This window comes from Theropithecus gelada, chromosome 20 (assembly GCF_003255815.1).
Source record: "Theropithecus gelada isolate Dixy chromosome 20, Tgel_1.0, whole genome shotgun sequence".
Taxonomy (NCBI): Eukaryota; Metazoa; Chordata; class Mammalia; order Primates; family Cercopithecidae; genus Theropithecus; species Theropithecus gelada.
This window is the reverse complement of record NC_037688.1, coordinates 41,538,636-41,558,734: the sequence shown is the minus strand read 5'-3', so window position 1 is coordinate 41,558,734 and position 20,099 is coordinate 41,538,636. Positions and strand designations below refer to the sequence as shown.

Below are 20,099 nucleotides of genomic sequence, written 5' to 3'. Positions count from 1 at the left end.
CCTGATAGACGCTCGTGCACATGCACACAGATGTGTCCTGATACACACAGAGATGCTCATGCACATGCAGACGTGCCCTGATACAGAGATGCTGGTGCATATGCAGACGTGCCCTGATACAGAGACGCTTGTGCACATGCACACAGACGTGCCCTGATACACACAGAGACGCTCGTGCACATGCACACAGACGTGCCCTGATACAGAGATGCTTGTGCACCCTCACAGACATGCCCTCATAGAGATGCTTGTGCACATGCAGACCTGCCGATACACAGACGCTCGTGCACACGCACAGAGACGTGCCCTGATACACACACAAACACACCCGCCTTCCTCCCACAAGCACAGTGATTGCCCCTTCCTTCATCTTTGTTCTCATCCCACACACCCCAGACTCCTTCATCCCAAACTCCCCACAGGCTGGCTAGCTGATTCCAGCCTTCCCAGGTCTCTAATCTTAAAGATGACCACCATTACATAACCAGATGTTTAATGCTTTACAGAACAAACATGTTCTTTACTGTGAAGTTCATTATGAACCTGAATCCCTGATCATTTAAAGCCTATCATTCAACTTATGCCTCAAGCAGCAACATTTTTGTGTTCAACGATTTAACTTACTACACACATCTTGTGCAAAGTCACAAACCTTTTCATACATTTATGAGCTTCAGAATTTAACCGGGAAGTGTAGCACAGTCCTTTATCCCTTTGCATTGCATGGTGAGAAATGGCTAAAGCAACCATCGCCGCATTCTGTTTTGTGAGCGCAAAGGAACACCTACTCTTATCTGGGCCACTAGCCCTGGTCCTTAGGAGGATGCCGGATCCCCCTGGGACGATAATGGCAGAGGCTGCACAGCTTCCTGAAGATGTAAGTACCACAGCACCAGCCCCGGGCAGGGAGCCAGGTCAAGGGCAACGAGAAATCTTCTGGAGACACACATCAACCCACCTATCTGTGTACACCCGCACCCACAACCGTCTTGCACTGGGCGCGTCTCGCCCAAGGCAAGGGAAGCTGAGGCCTGGCCTCACAGCGTGGCCTGGCTGTGGGCCAAGAACACAGTGAACTTTGGCTTTGCTTGGAAAACTCCTTCAGATATAAAACTCCCGGCCCCTCCTGAAAACGATCATTTTCTTAGCTGGGGCCTTGTGCTTTAGGAGAGGTTTACTGTCAGAGCTTGCTGTTCTTCTGAAACTGGGCCACTAGGCTGAGCACCTGCTCAGAGGCTTTGATGTTCTTGGAGCCGAGGTAGGAGGTGCTGTTGGGGCCCGTCTCCTCCAGGAAGTAGCGGTAGTTGGCCATGAGGCCGCAGGAGCCGGTGATGCCTTTGAGGCTCACATCCGCCATCCAGTTGATGCGCCACAGCACCGCCCCGTTCTGCAGGTGGAAGTTGGCCACGGGGTTCAGCGCGTAGCCGCGGTGCTTCTCTCCATACAGGTACCAGGCGCACAGCCTCATGAGCGGAGTCTGCAGCGCCCGCACCAGGGTCTCCGACTGCACCCACTCGCTGCTGCTGAGGAGAAGCTTGAGGGTCTCGTTAGTGGGGCCACCTGTGATCTCCGAGATTTCCTTACACTCCGAATCTGTGAAGAGTTCATTCCTCCCGTGGTCCTTCACTTGCGAGTTCAGAAGCCCCAGAAGCCATTTGGTGAATCCAGGTATAGGTGACAGACTCGAAAACACTCCAAGGTGAGGAAACTCTCGCTGTAAAGCATGGTTGGGGTGGAAGGGAAGGCGGAGAAAACACACAAATTCAGCAGGTACATTACCAACAGATGAGCACCTCTCAACCTACGGCTCATATGCTGCTGTGTAGTGGTCACAGTGACATTTGGTACATGTTATTTATCTTCTTTCAAGGAACTGTTGTTTTTTGTTTCTTAAGAGTCAGGGTCTTGCTCTATTGCCCTGGCTGGAGTGCAGTGGCGTCATCATGGCTCACTGCAGCCTCCATCTCCCGAGTCCAAGCCATCTCCTGCCTCGGCCTGCTGAGTAGCTGGGACCACAGGCACGCGCCACCAGGCCCAGCAGGAAATATTTATCAGGAACCTGATGTGTGCCAGACCCTGGAGGCATCCTGACTCCCCGAGGCAGGGCGTCTCCGTCTCCACATCCCTTCTCATGTCGGCAAAACCGAGACTAGAGTGCTGGGGGACTTGCCTAAAACCAGACAGCTGGCCAGTGGGGAGTGGGGCTTGGTGCACCGCAGCTACTCACTGCAGACCTTGTCTTTCTCGTACACCGTGCTCCTCCCATGGCCACCTGTCAGGCCCCAGAAGCTGCTCTGTTGCTGGGCACACGAGTGGCCAGGGACTGATGGGTGAGCGACGAGCTGCCCAGCCACACCACAGTGGGTGCAGAACGGGGTAGAGGAGGAGGAGGGGGACGCTGCAGGTATCTCTCCATATCACATGACACGGTTCAATCGTTATTGTCCCAACTAGGTAGAGATCTCATGATCATTTCCAACAACCCACTACTTTCGGATTATAAACCTAATACATGCTCACTATAGCTTTTTTAAAAAAAAATTAATGACAGAAGAAAATAAACCATCATACTCCACTACATTGAGAAAACTGCTCTCAATAGTCTGCTAAAGCAAACTCCTGGTGCTTCCTGATGTGATTTTTGTATGGGTGAGACACTTATTTTATATTTTGCATTATGAATTTATATCGTGAGCATTTTCTCATTATCATTTAAAATTCAAAAACACAGAATTTTAACCACAGAGTAATATGAAAAGAGAAGACTATTAGGATTTTCCTCACCATGTTCCTCTCATTGGGCATTCGTGGTAGCTCTCGGATTTTTTGCCTTTTATTATTATTATTTTTTTTTGAGATAGTCTTGCTCCCAGGCTGGAGTGCAATGGTGCAATCTTGGCTCACTGCAACCTCCGCCTCCTGGGTTCAAGTGATTTTCCTGCCTCAGCCTCCCGAGTAGCTGGGACTACAGGCATGCGCCACCATGCCTAATTTTTGTATTTTTAGTAGAGACGGGGTTTTACCACATTGGCCAGGCTGGTCTCGAACTCCCGACCCCAAGTGATCCGCCTGCCTCAGCTGGGATTGCAGGCGTGAGCCACTGCGCCCACCTGTGTTTGCTTTTGTAAACCCTGACGAGCGCCTCCATGCAGAGAGGCCATTCGTTCCCTTCTAGACCCCCTTTGAGGACTTCTAGGCAGCTGCCCAGGGGCAGGTAACTGGCACCCTCAGGACAGCGGCTGGGCTAAGGCCTAACTCCCCTGAATCCTGGGATATGCTCCTCCTCTTCCTGCCTTCCTTACCCTGCTACATTTCCCCACCCCACCCTGCTCATCACCACCCTCAGCGAAGACAGAGGAACGAGGAAACTGGGAAGGAGCTGTGGCTTATTGTTACCCGGGGGGAAACATGGCGGCGTGGTAATGAAGCCCATACGCGGCTGAATCCTGAGGGCTTCAATTTGAAACTGATTATGAATTTACTAGGAGCATGTAAACGTTCCCACTCCACACTGTCGTCCTTGAAGGGCTCTGCTGCAGCCAACTGCAGCCCCCAACGCAGAGAACACCCTGCTCAGAGCCACTCACTAGCAAACATCTAGCTACTGCACCTAATCATTAGATTCTACTCATTGGAATTTATCCAAGCCCCTGATGAGGTTGGTGGTTTTTGAAAGCCTAGGCCCAGAGTGAACATCAACATTTCTGATGTAGGATGGTGCATGTGTTTTTCACAGGGCAGCCAAGAAAGGGGAGTTAGATCAAAACTAAGCTGATGCATTTACCTTCGAGCTGTCTGGTCTCACCTCAGCACTCCCTCGCAGGCCATGAGAAGGCCGCCCATGCTAACAGCATGTCACGTGTCAGAGGCCCTGAGCGTGTGGGCAGGGGCAGGGGGGAGGACAGGCATGGCAGGATGACCATCAGCTATGCCATCTGGCTGGGACACTTCAGAGTGACACTTACACCAGGAGGACACATGAAATCAAGAGTATCCTGGGCAGGTCAGAATGAGGTCGCCCTAGAGAGCTGATGACCTCAGAACACAAGTGCATCTTGCAGGTGGCTGGGCCGGAGGCCTCTCTCAGCATCATTCTCATCTCTCTGGGAGACTCATGGCTCCTAGGAGTTGCTGAGGGGCCTCTGGCACTTTTTCTACTCCCTGACGCTCCCTTTAGCTTCTGTCTTCATCCATGTCCTTCGTGGCAGCTGACACCCCACGAGTTCACGGACCTGACCACACGGAAGCCAAGCGTGACCGGGGCTCCCTGCGCGGCGCTTACCTGCAACTCCTTGACGACTCGCTTTATGAGGAATGTTCCCAGCTCCACCCCTTGGAGTCCCTGCTGGGTCAAACTGATGGAATAAAAGATCGCAGCAGCAATTCTGTTCTTCTCTTCCGTTTCTGATGGAGGACATTCCTTCACGATTGCCTGGAAAACACCAACGATGGTTCTAAGGTTGGCCTGGCCACTCTGCAGCCCACATGGCAACCCTGTCGCTGGGACCAGAAGACAATTCTCAGAGCACTGGAAGAGCTGGAAGAGACCTCGGCTCCCCGACTGGGGTGTAGGCTATGGAGCCTAAAAGCTGCCCTGTTTCGAAAACTCTCTAGAGGAGGCGACTCCACAGCTTCCCTGGGGGTCCTCAGTGCTGCATCGTTTCTACCATTTTGAAATTTTCATGCAAACTTTGCTGAAGAGCAATGTATGTCCCTTTCTGTCTCTTTTAGGCCTCTGTGCAAACAAAAACTTGCTCCGTAACTCTCCTGCCCACACTCAGCGGTAACACACGGATCCTCGAGACCAAACAGCTCCAGTTCCTTCGGCTTCTCCTAAAGGGCTGATGTTTCCCACCACTGAATTGCTTTTCTTCCTTTTCTCTGAACCCTAGGTTTTTCAAATTGCTCAAGACGCCATATGCAGTCCTATATACTTTTCTTTTAGGAAATATGCCTTTGTTTGACTTTCTCATGTACCTTTTGGGTTTCATGCCATCTTTGTTTTTCCTAAACAGTAACACAGACGTCCCGGCGAGGCATTCTAAGAAACGAGCTAGACTGGGAAGTCGCTTAGCTGAAATCTGAGTTTACTGCCTCTCATTCTGATGGCAGCGTTTTCTAATCCCTAATACTCTGAAGCATAATCCTTAATACTCCAAAGCTCACTGGATAACAGTGGAATAGCAGGGGGCTACCTTTTCATTTGCTTTGAAGCAGGTTACACCAGCTTACTTTTGAAGAACCCATGGAAACTATTTTAACTTCTACCAGCTACCTTCGATTCTGGAATGGGAGTGTTTAGCTTAGACCACATAGATGAGGTCTGGTAGTCAGTCCAGACCTGAAATAGTGTATGGAATGTGTGAGTCTATGCATATCTGTCCTGAGGAAAACGCCCTCAGTGTTTTTCCCTTCAGATTCTTAACAGGGTCAGTGACTCCTACAAAGTGAAGAAACACTGCTGTGAGGAAATGGGGAGAGCTCATGACACGAAGGACATATCCTCTGAGGACCGAGAGGAGCCCGCTGTCCCGCACCGTGCTCTATGGAAGAGCTCTGTGGTTCACAGAACAGAGCTCCCTTCACATCACTCCCAGGCTTATCTCCTTTCCTTTTTTTTTTTTTTTTTTTTTTTTGAGACGGAGTCTTGCTCTGTTGCCCTGGCTGGAGTACAGCAGCACGATCTCGGCTCACTGCAACCTCTGCCTACGGACAAGCGATTCTCGTTTGTGCCTCAGACACCCAAGTAGCTGGGACTACAGGCGCACACCACTACACCGGCTAATTTTTGTATTTTTAGTAGAGACGGGGTTTCACTATGTTGGCCAGGCTGGTCTGGAACTCCTGACCTCAGGTGATCCGGCTGCCTTGGCCTCCTGGAGTGCTGGGATTCCAGGCCTGAGCCGCCATGCCCGGTTCTCCTTTGTTTTTTAAGAAGTCTGTAAGTTATCTTGTGATTCCTTATGCAAAAATCCCAGCAATCTTTTTTTAAAGTTTTCAAAATAAAAACAAAACTTTCTTCAGTTATACGAGTGAGGTATATGTAATGTCAAAGAGGCAAAAAGAATTGTAAGGCAAAGTGAATAAAACAAAAAGAGGCAAAAAAAAAAAAAAAAAAAAAACCATGCATGAAGAAAAAATAACAAATTACTCCAAAATCTAATCCCCATGCCTGTTGCTGCTGCCCTTTTGATGAACACCTTTCCAGGCTGTCTCAGAGGCTCTCGGTATGCACACAAATGTACACAGGACTGCGCACCCATACACATTCTCACGTGCCCAAATGCATATGCTCAATCTACACATAAGGAAGGCATCTCCCCTCAGAGTCAGGACGTGAGCTGGGTCTGAATTCCAGTTCCACCCTTACTTGCTCTATGATCATTGGTAAGTTACAGATGTTCCCCTAAGCCTCAGTTTTCTCATAGTAATACCTAAATCAGTCAGGCGCAGTGGCTCACGCCTATAATCCCAGCACTTTCGGAGGCCAAGGACGGCAGATCACCTGAGGTCAGGAGTTCGAGACCAGCCTGGCCAACATGGTGAAACCCTGTCTCTGCTAAAAATACAAAAACATTAGTCAGGCATGGTGGCACATGCCTGTAATCCCAGCTACTCAGGAGGCTAAGGCAGAATTGCTTGTACCTGGGAGGCAGAGGTTGCAGTGAGCCGAGATAGCACCATTGCACTCCAGCCTGGGCAAGAAGAGAGAAACTCTGTTTAAAACAAACAAACAAACAAAAAAAAGAAACACCTAAATCACAGGATGCTCTGAACAGTAACACACAAAATGTGCTTCACAGACTGACAAGCACAGAGCATATACTCAACAGATTTTATTAATATTATTCATAAGACCACACCACACACAAGCTACTGTGTAAACCTGAACTTCTACTCAACAATAAGTCAAGGCTGGTTTTCCATGTCAAAATATAAACCCACATCAATATTTAAATACATGTACAGATATCCGACGTACGTGAGGCCGCGCCATGTGTCTACACCGCCCTCCTGGAGCCCATTCTCTCCTGATGGGCCCTCGGATATCATCTCCAGCCTTTCAAACTGTCAGCAATGCTGCAGGAACAGCCATCTGACTCTCAGGGCTGAGCACCTCCCCAGCAGAAGCTCTTAAGAGTGGACTTTTTAGGCCAGGAGGAATGCACATTCTGAATTTTCATCCATGTTGCCAAACTGCCCTCAGAGAAGTCAGAATGGCCCCTAGTCGCACCAACAGGACGCTGGAGTGTGACTCTTTCACACACAAACATTGTAAGGGAATGCATTTCTCCTTGGTGATCAGGAACGTCTGCTCATTTGCCCTACTCAACTTCTCTAACTTCTCAGCGGGACACCTGCTTAGGGCACTCACCTTGTGATGGGCCATCATCCACTTAGCTTCCTAACAGGCCCTCCTGTCCTCCTGGCCTAAGCAACCTGCGCTGCCCCAGGGGTCTCATGCTCCCTGCCACCTGTCTTTAGCACTCCCATTTCCAGACCCTGCAATGTGGTCCCTGGTTCTTCTGCCCCTGTGGGCCTGCAGAGCGCTTCAGACATTCTTGCCAAACTCATCCAGGAGCAGAGCAGCTTGCCACAGGACGGGGCTATCAACCCCAAGTCCCATAACCTCCACTCGCCGGGGAGTGTCCTGGGCCCACATCAGGCATGAGGGATGTGTCTCTTTCAATTTTCTAATCAAGTATCTTTCAAAACTCCCCACAGACACTTAACAAAAGCTGTAAAGGTGAACCATGTATGAACCAGGTATCCCATCTCTTCTCCCTTCACAATTATTTTCTGCCTCACAAACACGTTCTGTGATAGACTTTAACTGTATCTCAACCTAAGATCAACGCAGCCAGATGAATGCTCTCCTTGCTCCATAACTGTCTTCCCGCTACACTTCTACACTCTACACCTACAAATCTGGAGATTTTATGTAACCAATTAAAAAGCCCAAAACCATTTATTTGAAAAAAAAAAAAAAAAAAGAGGATAAAATCAAGTAAAAACAAAACAAAACAAAACAAAAACACAAGGGGCCCTGTGCTCTGTGGGTGCCTATCTTGTCCCTGATTGACCATCGCAGGTACCTGGATGTTGCTGGAGATGTCACCAGTCAGTGCCACATGCAAAACGACCAGGGGCTCCCCAGGAGTTGAACAGTGAGAAAAGAAGTAACATCTTCTGTAGGGCCCAACGCGGCGCTTCATGTCCATCCAGTTTTTTACAGGATGCACAGCCTCAGCCCTGGGGCGAAATTTATAAAGAGGTAAGACAAATGCATAATTCACAACTTAAGTAATGGTTGCTGACTCCTATTCATACTATTCATCTAAGTCAAACAAGTTCTTTAAATAGAGCTTTAATGGACTCTTCTGGAAGAGTCAAGGAAAGTCATTTTCATGAGAAACAGCACCCACTGAGAGGAACTACAGTGAATGACCATTTTACACACAAAATGGTGCTCCAATTTTAACCCCAGTTTTAAGAGGAGTTTGTAAGGCTCCGGGGAAGGATTCACGCAGATTTTCAGGTGAAACCTAATCAAATGCTTGGTGTCGAACACTGCGTCTTCTCTTTCCTCGGGATCTCTGTGAAGCCCTGTCAGCGCTGCAAACACGGGGCTCATCTGGTGTCTTCTAGCAACCTCACCCCACTGCTATTTTGTTTTCAGCACGTGAAATGGCAGCAGGCACTGTCAGCCCTTTGAATTGGTTACATTTCAAATAGGACACTTTTCAAACCTTGGATTCCATGGGACAACTTGTAATGTGAAGACACCTACGTGCAAAGAGTCCCGGGTTGTGAGGCCACCATGACATGCTAGCCTGTGTTATACTGGGTCCTGGAGGTAACGCATGATATAGCTTGTTTAGAGATTTTAACCCAGGGAAACATCTTAACCACCAGGTGGGCCAAATGCTGTTTTGATTACGAATGCAAATGCTTGGTCCAGTGAGTTTCTACAACTCTGATCATGGAGTCTTGGGAAGAGAGAAAATGGGCGTGTTTGCTTTAAATAAGAGGACACAAATAAGAACCCACGCAGGTCCCTGACAGACGCATCGGTTTCTCTCGGTGCCCCTTCCTCTTCCTCCATGATCTTAGTATCATGTGTGGTGACGGCCGCAGCATTTGCAAATACTGTGTTTGGATTTTATTAGACTTGAAATAAACTGTACATGTGAATGAAGATAGATTGGCTTTTAGCCAATATAAAACATACATAAATATACATGAAACATATATGTACAAAGAAAATGAAAACCTTAATACTTACTCACTGATTTTCTGAAGCACTTCACACGGTGAATGCCAGGTAACCCGTTCTAGGTTCAGGAACCCGGAGGAAAACCATTCTGAGAGCATTCCCTTCAGCACGCCATTCATTTCCTGAAAAGAAGATAAAGCCCAGGCCTTCAATGGGCAACAGATCAAGCCCATCTCTGTGTTGTGGCCAGCACAGGGAATGAAAATGCTCAAGCAGACAACTGCGCAAGACGATTCTCCAAACAGCTTTTCCCGAGATTCCTCTGTGAGACTCTTATCTCAAACCAAGTCAGGCTTTCATTCAACACTCTATTTAGACTTAACTACTTCAGTCCGTAAGACCCCTGAATGGAAACAATTCAATTTGAACTAAGTTGCCTAAATCAAATAATATGTTCCAATGTGTTCACCACAGTGAGGATACTAATTATATCGAATTAACATAACAACGAAAGATGCACTGTAAGGGAAAACTAAGCCAGCAAGGGTGTCAGCAGCACTATCCTCATCCTCCTGGGAACCTTCTTTGATACGTCAAAACATTACTCCTACGTTTCCTAAAAAAAACAAGTACTTGGTCCAGGAGCCCTATTTTATCAACTGAGAGATGTACATTTTCATATTTTAACATCTCTCAAGTCAGGATGCAGCTTTTGAATGACGGCGGGTCACAGTCTAATTGGCAGCATTATTTTTTTTGAGAGATGGGGTCTCACTCTGTCACCCAGGCTGCAGTGCAATGGCATGAACACAGCTCACTACAGCCTTGACCTCCTGGGCTCACGTGATCCCCCTGTCTCAGCCCTCCAAGTAGCTGGGACTACAGGTGAATTCCACCACGCCCGGGTAAATTTTTTTTGTATTCTTTTGTAGAAATGGGGTTTTGCCATATTGCCCAGGCTGATCTCGAGCTCCCGAGGTCAGGCAACCCACCTGCCTCGGCCTCTCAAAGTGCTGGGATTACAGGCATGAGCCACTGTGCCTCGCCATAACTGGCAGCATTTTAAATCTACCTTAGAGGGACATAATAGTATATCTGGCAACCAATGCATTTCAGAGGTGATGAAATTATCTTAATTTTGCTTCAATTATTTATATCTTTATTATATCTTATCTACTTCCAAAAATGATGTGAATTGACTCGACCACCCAAGATATATTTGCACTGAAGCTTTTCCAGCAAGAGCAGAACAGAAGGCCTTGAGCAGGAGCAGCGTCGTCTCGGTGTCGCCTGCACAGCCACGGCTTGTTGTTCTCCAATGGCTGTATCCTTTTCTTCCAAATTAACAGAAACCTCACTTTTCAGCTAGGGACACAGCTGTCCAGAATAAAGACTGCCCTGTGGCTGGGGGTAGCCATGTGACAGAGTTCTGGCCAATGAGGGGTAAGCAGAGGTCTCCTGCAGCCACTTTGGGGAACTTGGAAAGACAGCAGGAGCAAGCCCTTGGCCCATCTTTCTCTTTGTCCTTTCCACTGCAGACTGGAAGGTGGTGTGATGGCTGGCACTGGAGCAGCCATCTTGGGCTGCTTTGGAGATGAAAGTTTTTCTGGGCAGAGCGACAAGATTCAAGTCTGGATCCACCAAGAGCACCAAAGAGCAGAATCAGCTCTGGGCTGCCGACCTCCAGACTCACATGAGAGACAAACTTCTGTCATATTCAAATCATGCTATTTTGGGTCTTTGTTACTCATAAATTACATACCAACACATCCACTGAACATTATTATTAAATAATAGTAAACATCTCAGGACGTCTGATAAAAGAATGACCTTCTGACTCTCTCTATAAGGGACATGAAGAACACAATGGGCAACACCTATAAAGAGTGGCTTTATAACAGTTATTTTCTTTTCTTTTCTTTTTTTTTTTAGAGACGGAGTCTTGCTCTGTCACCCAGGCTGGAGTGCAGTGGTGCAATCTCAGCTCACTGCAACCTCTGCCTCCCAGGTTCAAGTGATTCTCCTGCCTCAGCTTCCAAATTTTATAAAATTATTTTACATTTTAATTCCTGTTAAAGGGTGAAAGGACTCACAACTTTGTCACCTGGGGAAGAGTTGCAGGTTTTGGAATGGTGGCTCAGAGACGTTTTCGGAAGGAGGTGAGATCTCCCTTTACATGTTTAAGCACTAGGGCATGAAAGAGGCCACAAATTTGTTCTGTGTGACCCCATGGGGGCTGGGAAAGTAAATCTAGACCGACTGGTGTAAGTGATGGACAGTCAGACATGGACTCAATTTAGTGTAAAGAGGAACTTTTGAATAGCGGGAGCTGTCCACAGAGGTCATCCTGGGAGACGGTGACCCTCAGCACTGGAAGTCACCAAGCACAGGTGGACAGAACTGAGCAGAGCTGTTTGAAAACGGATTTAAGCATTGGATAGGTGGCTGAACCAGACGATCTCTGCAATTCCTTTTAACTTTACATTCCATCACTGAATCTCCTTTACTTGGTTGTAAACTCCATCAAGGCAGGGTCCACTTCTGATTCATTTCTATGGTTCGCAAAGCATTCACTAATCGATTGATATCAAATGAGAAAGATGGAAAAATGGAACGAACGGTGATTAGTACGTAGCAGGAGGGGAGGATGAGAGAGACTGTTTGCTAGGTGTCACGGAATGGCCCTTTATAAAACTGTATTTTCTGCATTTGACTACAGCGGCTCTTAATCTTCCTGGGATCCTCTCACACTCTTGAGTATGTGTTAAAAACCACAGGCCCTGTCCCCAGAACATTGCAAACACATTAATAAAATTGGGCACATGTTTTCCTGGGGTTCATGGGCTCCTCTGATACTTACCTATGGACTATCCCAGTGGCCAAAAGGACTTCTGTACCCCAGGTTAGGAACAGATGAGCTGAGCTCTGTGTAAGAGGTACCGGCATCTCTCTTACATTCATGATAGGAAAAAAGCTGAAAATACCTAGTTTTACTATCAGTTCAATATTAATTATGAAAGAAATGGTTTGGCTGATGAAAGCTCCTCCCCTACAAATCTCTTCATTCTATTTTGGGCTCCTGACAGCTACAAAATGTGACACTGGTACACGAGGACTGGGAATCTGGGCTAAAGGTCAGAAGTCTCCGTTGCTCAGTTCTAACACCGGCAGCAGCTGTTCAGGCACGCCGCAAGGTTGCCGGGATACAAACACCACCAGGGAAAGAAGCCTCCGCGACTGTGCATGCATTAATTCAGCCACCATTTATCACCAACACAAGACTGAGAAACACAACTGCTGGGAATATCCTGGTGATGCTAAGGGTAGCGACAGTTCTCAGTGTATTCTGCTGGAGTGCTGCTTCTTTTTTTTTTTTTCAGAGGCAGGTCTTGCTATGTTGGCCAGGCTGAACTCCCGGGCTCAGCTGAACCTCGCAAGTAGCAGGGACTACAGGTGCGTGCCACTGCATCCAGCTCTGTGTATTCTGTATTGTTAATTCCATTGACTTGTATGACACTGTTTAGACCAGCCAACTTTTCCTTTTAAAAGATAAATTGGTACCCTCTTTTGAGGCTCTATCAAGATCTGCTTATTTTGGTATGGAAGAAAAGTCACCTTCCCTTGCCCAGAAGCCCTGCGCTGGGGAAGGGAGTGGAAAGCCATGGATGAGGGTAGCACTGCAGAGGCTGAGAAACTTGGGGGCAATTCCCACTCACATAAGCTTCCACTCCGCAGGTGTACACTTTATACTATGGATATACTTTCCTATCTCAAAATAAGTATCATTTAGCACAGCTAAGCATAGAATTTACTAGATCCAACAAAGAGTACCCTATTAACTAAAAGGCAGAGGATACACAAGGGTCTAGCATGGCCGGGTGGCTGTGACAGTGGGAACCAGGTCCCTCTCTAGTTTCTGTGCCTCTGTTAAGGTTCGAACGCCTCTCATTCCACCGAGGTCCAAACCGCCCATCAGGAACCCTTTCCACGAATTAAAGGCCAACCTCCCTTGAGTGCCCACAAACTGCTGAACCATGCTCAGACCTTCCCCTCTACTGGGGATTTGACTCGGTTTCACTGGGATTTCACCTCCAAGAAATTGAAGTCGTCAACCAACTGGGCCTCTGGAGAAAAACAAAAAGCCTATAAACCACCACTCCCTAGACACATCACATCGTCATTCCCACATCTACCATACAACCACAGGGACACACATACCTACAAACTCCTCCACGTTTTGTGGCCACAAATCCAGGCATGGTAACAAACCTCCAAACTCACTTGGACCAGAGGAAAAGAACATTTTAAAAAGAAAGCACACAGCCAGGCACAGTGGTTCACACCTGTAATTCCAGCACTTTGGAAGGCCAAGACGGGCAGATCATCTGAGGTCAGGAGTTCGAGACCAGCCTGGCCAACAGCAAAACTCCGTCTTTACTAAAAATATAAAAATTAGCCAGGAGTGTTCGCAAGTGCCTGTAATCCCAGCTACTCGGGAGACTGAGGTGGGAGAATCACTTGAACCCAGGAGGCAGAAGTTGAAGTGAGCCGAGATTGTGCTGCTGCACTACAGCCTGGGCAACAGAGCAAGACTCCGTCTCAAAAAAAAAAAAAAAAAATCAGATAAAAAAATAGATCACATAGGTTACAATATCAGATTCCAGTTGACAGTTTATATGTACAGAAAAATGTAACTCTATTCTCAGACTGATTTAAATGTTTAAATGACAGGGATTTTAAAAAAATTATACTTGGGCTCACACCGATCTATAATCCCAGCACTTGGGACTGGAGGATTGCTTGCTTGAGGCCAGAAGTTCAAGACCAGCCTGGGAAACACAACAAGATCCCATCTCTAAAAAAAACCATAAACAACAAAACAAAAACCCATCTATATATATATATACACACACACACACACACATATACACATACACATATACGTGTATATATGAGAAAACTACGCAGAGCAAGGGAAGGGGAAGGGAATTAACAGTTTTGGCTACTAACAGTTATATGCACTGAATGTAAGGTTGGGGTTTCTAGGTAAAGAAATGGAAGGGGCACAATAAAGCAATCCTAACCATATGCATATGGTTATGTCCTAACCATATGCAGAGGCAAAGATCAGGCTGCCATTATTCATTCTGTTTGATATCTCTGGTCCACAGGACTTCTGGCCTAATATTACAGTATGCAATGTATTTTTTTTCCCTTATGTATATAGACAGCCTTGGTCAAAAAGCAAGGAAATGTGTGAATGTCTGAGGACTCAGCAGCCTCTGTATTTCCCAGGGGCCAGCTCCTTTCTTTCAACAGTCAAGTCTGGATGTGAGTGTGTTCAGTCGTGTTCCTTCCCAACGATGTGATAACCAAGAGTTTTCCTGAGTGGGGAAGAACAAAAGGATGTATTCCACAACATCTCACAGAACCAGGGAATTCAGAATTGGACCGGATGTGAGAAATCAACAAGGGACAAAGCTGGTCAATGTCTGATATGAGGACCCTCCCAGCTGGGCAGAAACCTTTCCAGCCCTTCGTGGCTTCCTTCCAGGCTCAAAAATCTACGACAGAGTGTGGGGCAGTCTCACCTCCACATAAATGCTGAATGATTAGTGTGTCAAGTATGTCTCATGCCAGGGCACCCAGGAATCTATTGCAATGACTCATTCATCACTCTGCTATGCAAGAAATTTAAGATAAGTTTCCCAGTTTTTGAGGAGCTGATCACTTACTTGGGGGGATGATATATTGCCAAGTACTATGTGCAAGTGTGGATCAGAAACTCAGCTATTCAGACCGGGCTTGAGACCAGAACATGACAATTCAACACGGTAAGAATTCTTGAGTGATTTCATGTCATGCAATTAGCAACTGTGGGCTTTCTGTCTGAGAATCTTATGGCCAAAGATGCCTGGCCCTCAGTAACAGCACTGTAAATTAACCAGCTATCATGGGGAATCAAATCATGGCCACTGTTGTCACTCTTGACATTAATCCCATACTTAATTATGCCCGATTTTATGCATCTAAGTAGCCAAAAAAGGTAAGAAAGTTTCTAATAAACATCTGATTAACTCACACAGTAAGACAGTGATACAGCATAGGGCAAAGAACCCTGGATTTGGGTGGGTGATCAGCAAGAGTTTTTTGCTCTGAATTTAAGGACAAGTCACATAACCTGAGCATCTTCTCCTTTACTGTAAAAGGGATACGTGTTATCATCCACGTAAGACTGAAGGAATGAAAATGAAACTATTAAACCAGTATTAGAGTTCTTAAATGGGTCAGGTCATAACCACTCAATCATTCAATTTTTTTTTTTTAACTCCAACTGTACATAACAAACTTCTGAATGTCCAAAACTTCCTGAAACATTTACATCATTTTTCATTAATTAAAAGGGCAGGTTAAGCCTGGGCAAAATGGTGAAACGCACCCTCTACAAAAAAATAACAAAAATTAGCCGGGCATGTGGCCTGCGCCTGTAGTTCCAGCTACTCAGGAGGCTGAGGTGGGAAGACTGCTTGAGCCTGGGGAAGTCGAGGCTGCAGTGAGCCGTGAAAGCACCACTGTACTCCAGCCTAGGGAACAGAGTGAGACCCTATCTCAAAAAAAAAAAAAAAAAAAAAAAAAAAGGGGGGGGGCAGGCTAGTGTTTCGCCGTATTTAATACTAACAATATAAAAGGAGAGTATATGCTTTAGGCCTTCTTTCGGGTCATAATCATTTAAATCTCAAAGTCTGTATCTGCATCTAACACGAATGAACTGTGCTAATGCTTGATTACCTCAAGTCAACTCAGAATCATCACAGTAAGTACCGAACTCAGGGTGTTAAATGTCCTCCCAAAAGTCACGAAGCACAGAGAAGGCCAGAAGCCATGGAGATTCCGGAGTGGTGCTGGTGGTGACCTTGAGTCCTATTTACCTTTGTGTATTTCACAGGACTTCTCAGGACAATGTCTCACACATAGCGGGTGCCCAATTAACCTCTGAAACACTATTCAGGGTCTCAGAAGGCTGCCTGATGCTCAGCCTGATGCTCAAGTTCAGGTATACCATATAGATGAAACACTTTAATCAGCTACAACAATTAAAAAAGAGACTGTAGAGCACACACTCATCAGGTACAGGAGGCGACAGTTACCTTCAAGGCCACCAAATGCTGAGTATTTAGTAAACACTATACAAGTGGGGACTTCAAGGACAGACTGGAGGGAGGCGGGGGTGTGCTCTGACGAGGCCAGGACTCAGCGTGGGAAGGGGAGAGTTGGTGAGCTGTAACTGCGGGCGAAGTGAGCGTGGTTTCAGGCAGGGAAGGTGGGGTGTGTGGGGCTTGGAGGGGGCAAATGAGGACTACTCGAGGAGAGCGGCCAGTCCGCGCTGCCGGGGGGTCGAGGGCGGCCCCTTACCCGGACGTCCGGCCCCTCCACCAGCTTAAGGGCCTGAGCCTCGAGCAGGTCGGCCCGCAGCTGCACCAGGAAGCGCACGCCGCCGTCCAGCTTGCTGATGTGGTGGAAGAGGCCGCGGTAGCGCGGCACCAGCGCGTAGCGCAGCCGGTCCTCGGCCTGCAGCAGCACCGCCGCCTCCCGCTGCTGCTGGCGCAGCTGGAGCACGCCGGCGCTCTGCTCCGCCACCTGGCCGTGGTCCACGCCGAAGCCCCGCGCCAGGCGGCCCAGCAGCTCGGCCCGCTCGGCTGTCTCGGCCAGCCCGCCGTAGAAGCTCACGAAGTCCGCGCACTGACCCTCGGCGGGCGCCGGTGTTTTCTCGCGCAGCTCGTAGGCCGGTGTCGGCGGCACCGCGCGGCGCAGCAGCTCGTCCATGGCCCGCTCCAGGGCGCCAGTCGCCTGCCCGCTAGCCAGCCGGGGCCCGGGCGGCCGCGGGGGAAACCGCAGCGGGAGGAGACGCCTGGCCGTCAAGCCTGGCCCGAGGCCTCGCATGGTGCCGAAAACAGCTGCCGAGGGGGAGAGCAGCCGCCGCTGCCGCGCTTCCGGCTTCCGGCTTCCGGCGCACGCTGGCCCCATTGGCCGAGGCCGGGGGCCGGGATGGGGAGGCGGCCAATCGGAGGGCGGGGCGGCGGGGCGAGGCGGCGGGGGCGGAGCGGCTCTGGCGCAGGCCGGAGGCCAAGTATGGCCAAAGGTTACCGCCCCGCGGCGGGGGTGCTTCGGGGCCTCCTCCGGCTCAGCTGGCGGCTTGTCCTCTAGTCCTAACACCTGGCCGCCTAAAGGCACCGGCCCAGCCCCTCCTCTCTTCCCCGACTGCACTGCGCAAATGCCGCCTCCTCTCTAGATCTGAGCGCCTCCAGGTGCATCAGAGTCACCTGGGAACTCCTGCATTCGAGGATTCCTGGGCTCTGAAATCAGAATCCTAGAGATTCAGATTCAGTGTCTGGCAGGAGCCAAAGAATCTGCGTGCTTAAAGGTGTTTGTGGCAATCCTGTGGCCTTTGTTTGACCCCTGCCTAGGCACTCAGTATTCGCGTCAGGGTCTTCTTACACAGATGACTCCCAGAGCCACAGAGGTTGGAGGGGTGTGTGTGTGTGGAGAGAGAGAGAATATGTCTATATGTAGGCATGTATATACACATACGTATGCATATACACATACATATGTATGTAAGAGAGACATAGAGATGGAGAGACTGATGGAAAGCCATGCCCTTGAGCAAATGCCAGGATGACACAAAGAGTTTTCTTTGAAATAGTTTTCAGATAATTGCAGTTACCAAGAGAGATTTATTTTGTCCTCTAGAAAGTTAGGCCTGAACTCTATTTCTCCCTCCTTCCCCAATCCATTACAATTTGTAGACGAGAATGTCACATACCAACCATGTCTCCCACATGCAAAATTGCCGGAGGCGTTATGAAACAGTGGGATTTTGTTCCACTCAGATGGAAATATAGCATCTTTGGTTGGAGGGTGAGGGAGCCATGTACTTGGTTGACTACATCTAGGTGCTAGGATTTCTATAGGTAGAACCCTCTGGTGCAGGTCTTGCAGGATGAAGACACCAGGAGGTAGTTCTGTATGAAGACAGCTTTTGCTAGGTGTGTCTCATCTTATGGGGCATGAAGAAACTATGTTTGGCTCATTCTGCCAAGACACAGACACACAAAACAATCTGAAGGGCTAGTGGTGGCTTTTGAGCACACCTCTCTGTTCCTCTTTTCTAAGAAGTGGTGAAACCATATTGCCAGCTGGCTAAGGGAGTCGGTCTGGTCAAAACTTGGTGTTTGTTTTCCTTGTCGAGTGAGCTGTTGTCTATCGTAGGATACTGCTGCCTTGCTTTAGGAATCTTGTCTTGAAAACTTGACTTTGCTTAAGCATTTGCTAAGTGTCGTACCCCCACAACCCTGTTTCTTTCTCAACTTTCCCAGTGCCTTCCTTTTAATGTAATTTCTGGCTTCTGTTTTTTTTTTTCTCTGTGTTTATACTTGTTTTTCTCTAGGTGTCAACAGCCATCTTCTGCTTTTTCCCCACTCAGGTCCTTATTTCAAAAGACTGCTCTAATCCAAAGATGAAATTAAGAAAACAGTTCTATTTACAAGAACATCTAAAAGGGTAAAAGAAACGTGTTTAACCAAGGAAGTGTGAGACTGGTAGATGGAAAACCATAGAACAGTATTGAAGGAAATTAAACAAGACCTGAACAAATGGAATGGTCCATGCATGGTTCATGGACTGGAAGATGTACTATTGTTAATATAGCTAATATGGTTTGGATCTGTGTCCCAACCAAATCTCACGTTTGATTGTAAGCCCAGTGTTGGAAGTGGGGCCTGGTAAGAAGTGACTGGATCATAGGGGTAGAGCTCTCATAAATGGGTTAGCACCATCCCCCCTTGGTACTGTATAGTGAGTTTTCAGGAGATCCGGTTGTTTAAAAGTGTGCATCACCACCCCCTCTCTTTCTCCTGCTCTGGCCATGTGAAGCTCCTCACTTCCCCTTTGCCTTCCGCCATGAATGGAAGCCTCCTGAGGCCTCCCCAGAAGCAGAAACCACTATGTCTCCTGTACAACTTGTGGAACCATGATCCAATTAAAGCTCTTTTCTTTCTGAATTACCCAGTCTCAAGTATTTCTTTACAGCAGCGTGAGAACAGATTAATACAATGGCAATACTCCCCAAATTAACCTACAGATCTAATACAATCCCTATTAAAATTTCAACTGCCCTTTTTTTTTTTTTGCAGAAATAGAAAAACGTATTCTAATATTTATATAGAAATGCTAGGGGCCCTGAGTGGCCAAAACAATCTTTAAAAAGAAGAACAAACTTACTACAAAGCCACAGTAATCAAAATAATGTGGTACTGGCAGAAAGATAAAACACAAAAATCAATAGAATAAAACTGAACATCCAGAAATAAATCCATACATCTATGGTCAATTGATTTTTTTTTTTTTTTTTTTTTTTTGAGACAGAGGCTCACTCTGTCACTCAGGCTGGAGTGCAATGGCATGGTCTTGGCTCACTGCAACCTCCTCCTCCTGGGTTCAAGTGATTCTCCTGCCTCAGCCTCCTGAGTAGCTGGGACTACAGGTGGGTGCCACCACACCCAGCTAATTTTTGTATTTTTAGGAGAGACAGGGTTTCACTATGTTGGCTAGGCTGGTCTCGAACTCCTAACCTTGTGATCTGCCTGCCTTGGCCTCCCAAAGTGCTGGGATTACAGGCGTGAGCCACTGTGCTGGCTTGGTCAATTGATTTTTGACAAAGGTTTTAAGACCATTCAGTGGGTAAAAGAGAGTCTTTTCAACAAATGGGATGGGGACAACTAGACATCTACAAGCAAAATAACAAACATAGACCCCTACCTACCTCACAGCATATATAAGAATTAACTCAAAATGGATCAAAGACCTACATGTAAGAGCTAAG

General features: G+C 47.6%; 1 protein-coding gene across 1 annotated transcript; it reads right to left on the bottom strand.

Annotated features, from left to right (window-relative positions):
* Positions 1 to 494: 494 nt before the first annotated feature.
* On the bottom strand, positions 495 to 17,192 carry MLYCD (malonyl-CoA decarboxylase). Its single transcript, XM_025370922.1, has 5 exons — positions 16,631 to 17,192; positions 9,287 to 9,399; positions 8,097 to 8,253; positions 4,283 to 4,432; positions 495 to 1,714 (listed from the first exon to the last, which is right to left on the bottom strand). The coding sequence occupies exons 1-5, from the start codon at positions 17,156 to 17,158 to the stop codon at positions 1,181 to 1,183; spliced, it is 1,482 nt and encodes a 493-aa protein (XP_025226707.1). The 5' UTR covers positions 17,159 to 17,192; the 3' UTR covers positions 495 to 1,180.
* Between the last annotated feature and the right edge of the window lie 2,907 nt (positions 17,193 to 20,099).

Coding starts and splice junctions, on each gene's coding strand:
- MLYCD (XM_025370922.1), bottom strand. CDS start 17,158: ATGCGAGGCCTCGGGCCAGGCTTGACGGCCAGGCGTCTCCTCCCGCTG. Junction 8,254..9,286: donor GTGCTTCAGAAAATCAGTGA/GTAAGTATTAAG, acceptor ATTTCGCCCCAG/GGCTGAGGCTGTGCATCCTG. Junction 4,433..8,096: donor ACATCTCCAGCAACATCCAG/GTACCTGCGATG, acceptor GGTGTTTTCCAG/GCAATCGTGAAGGAATGTCC.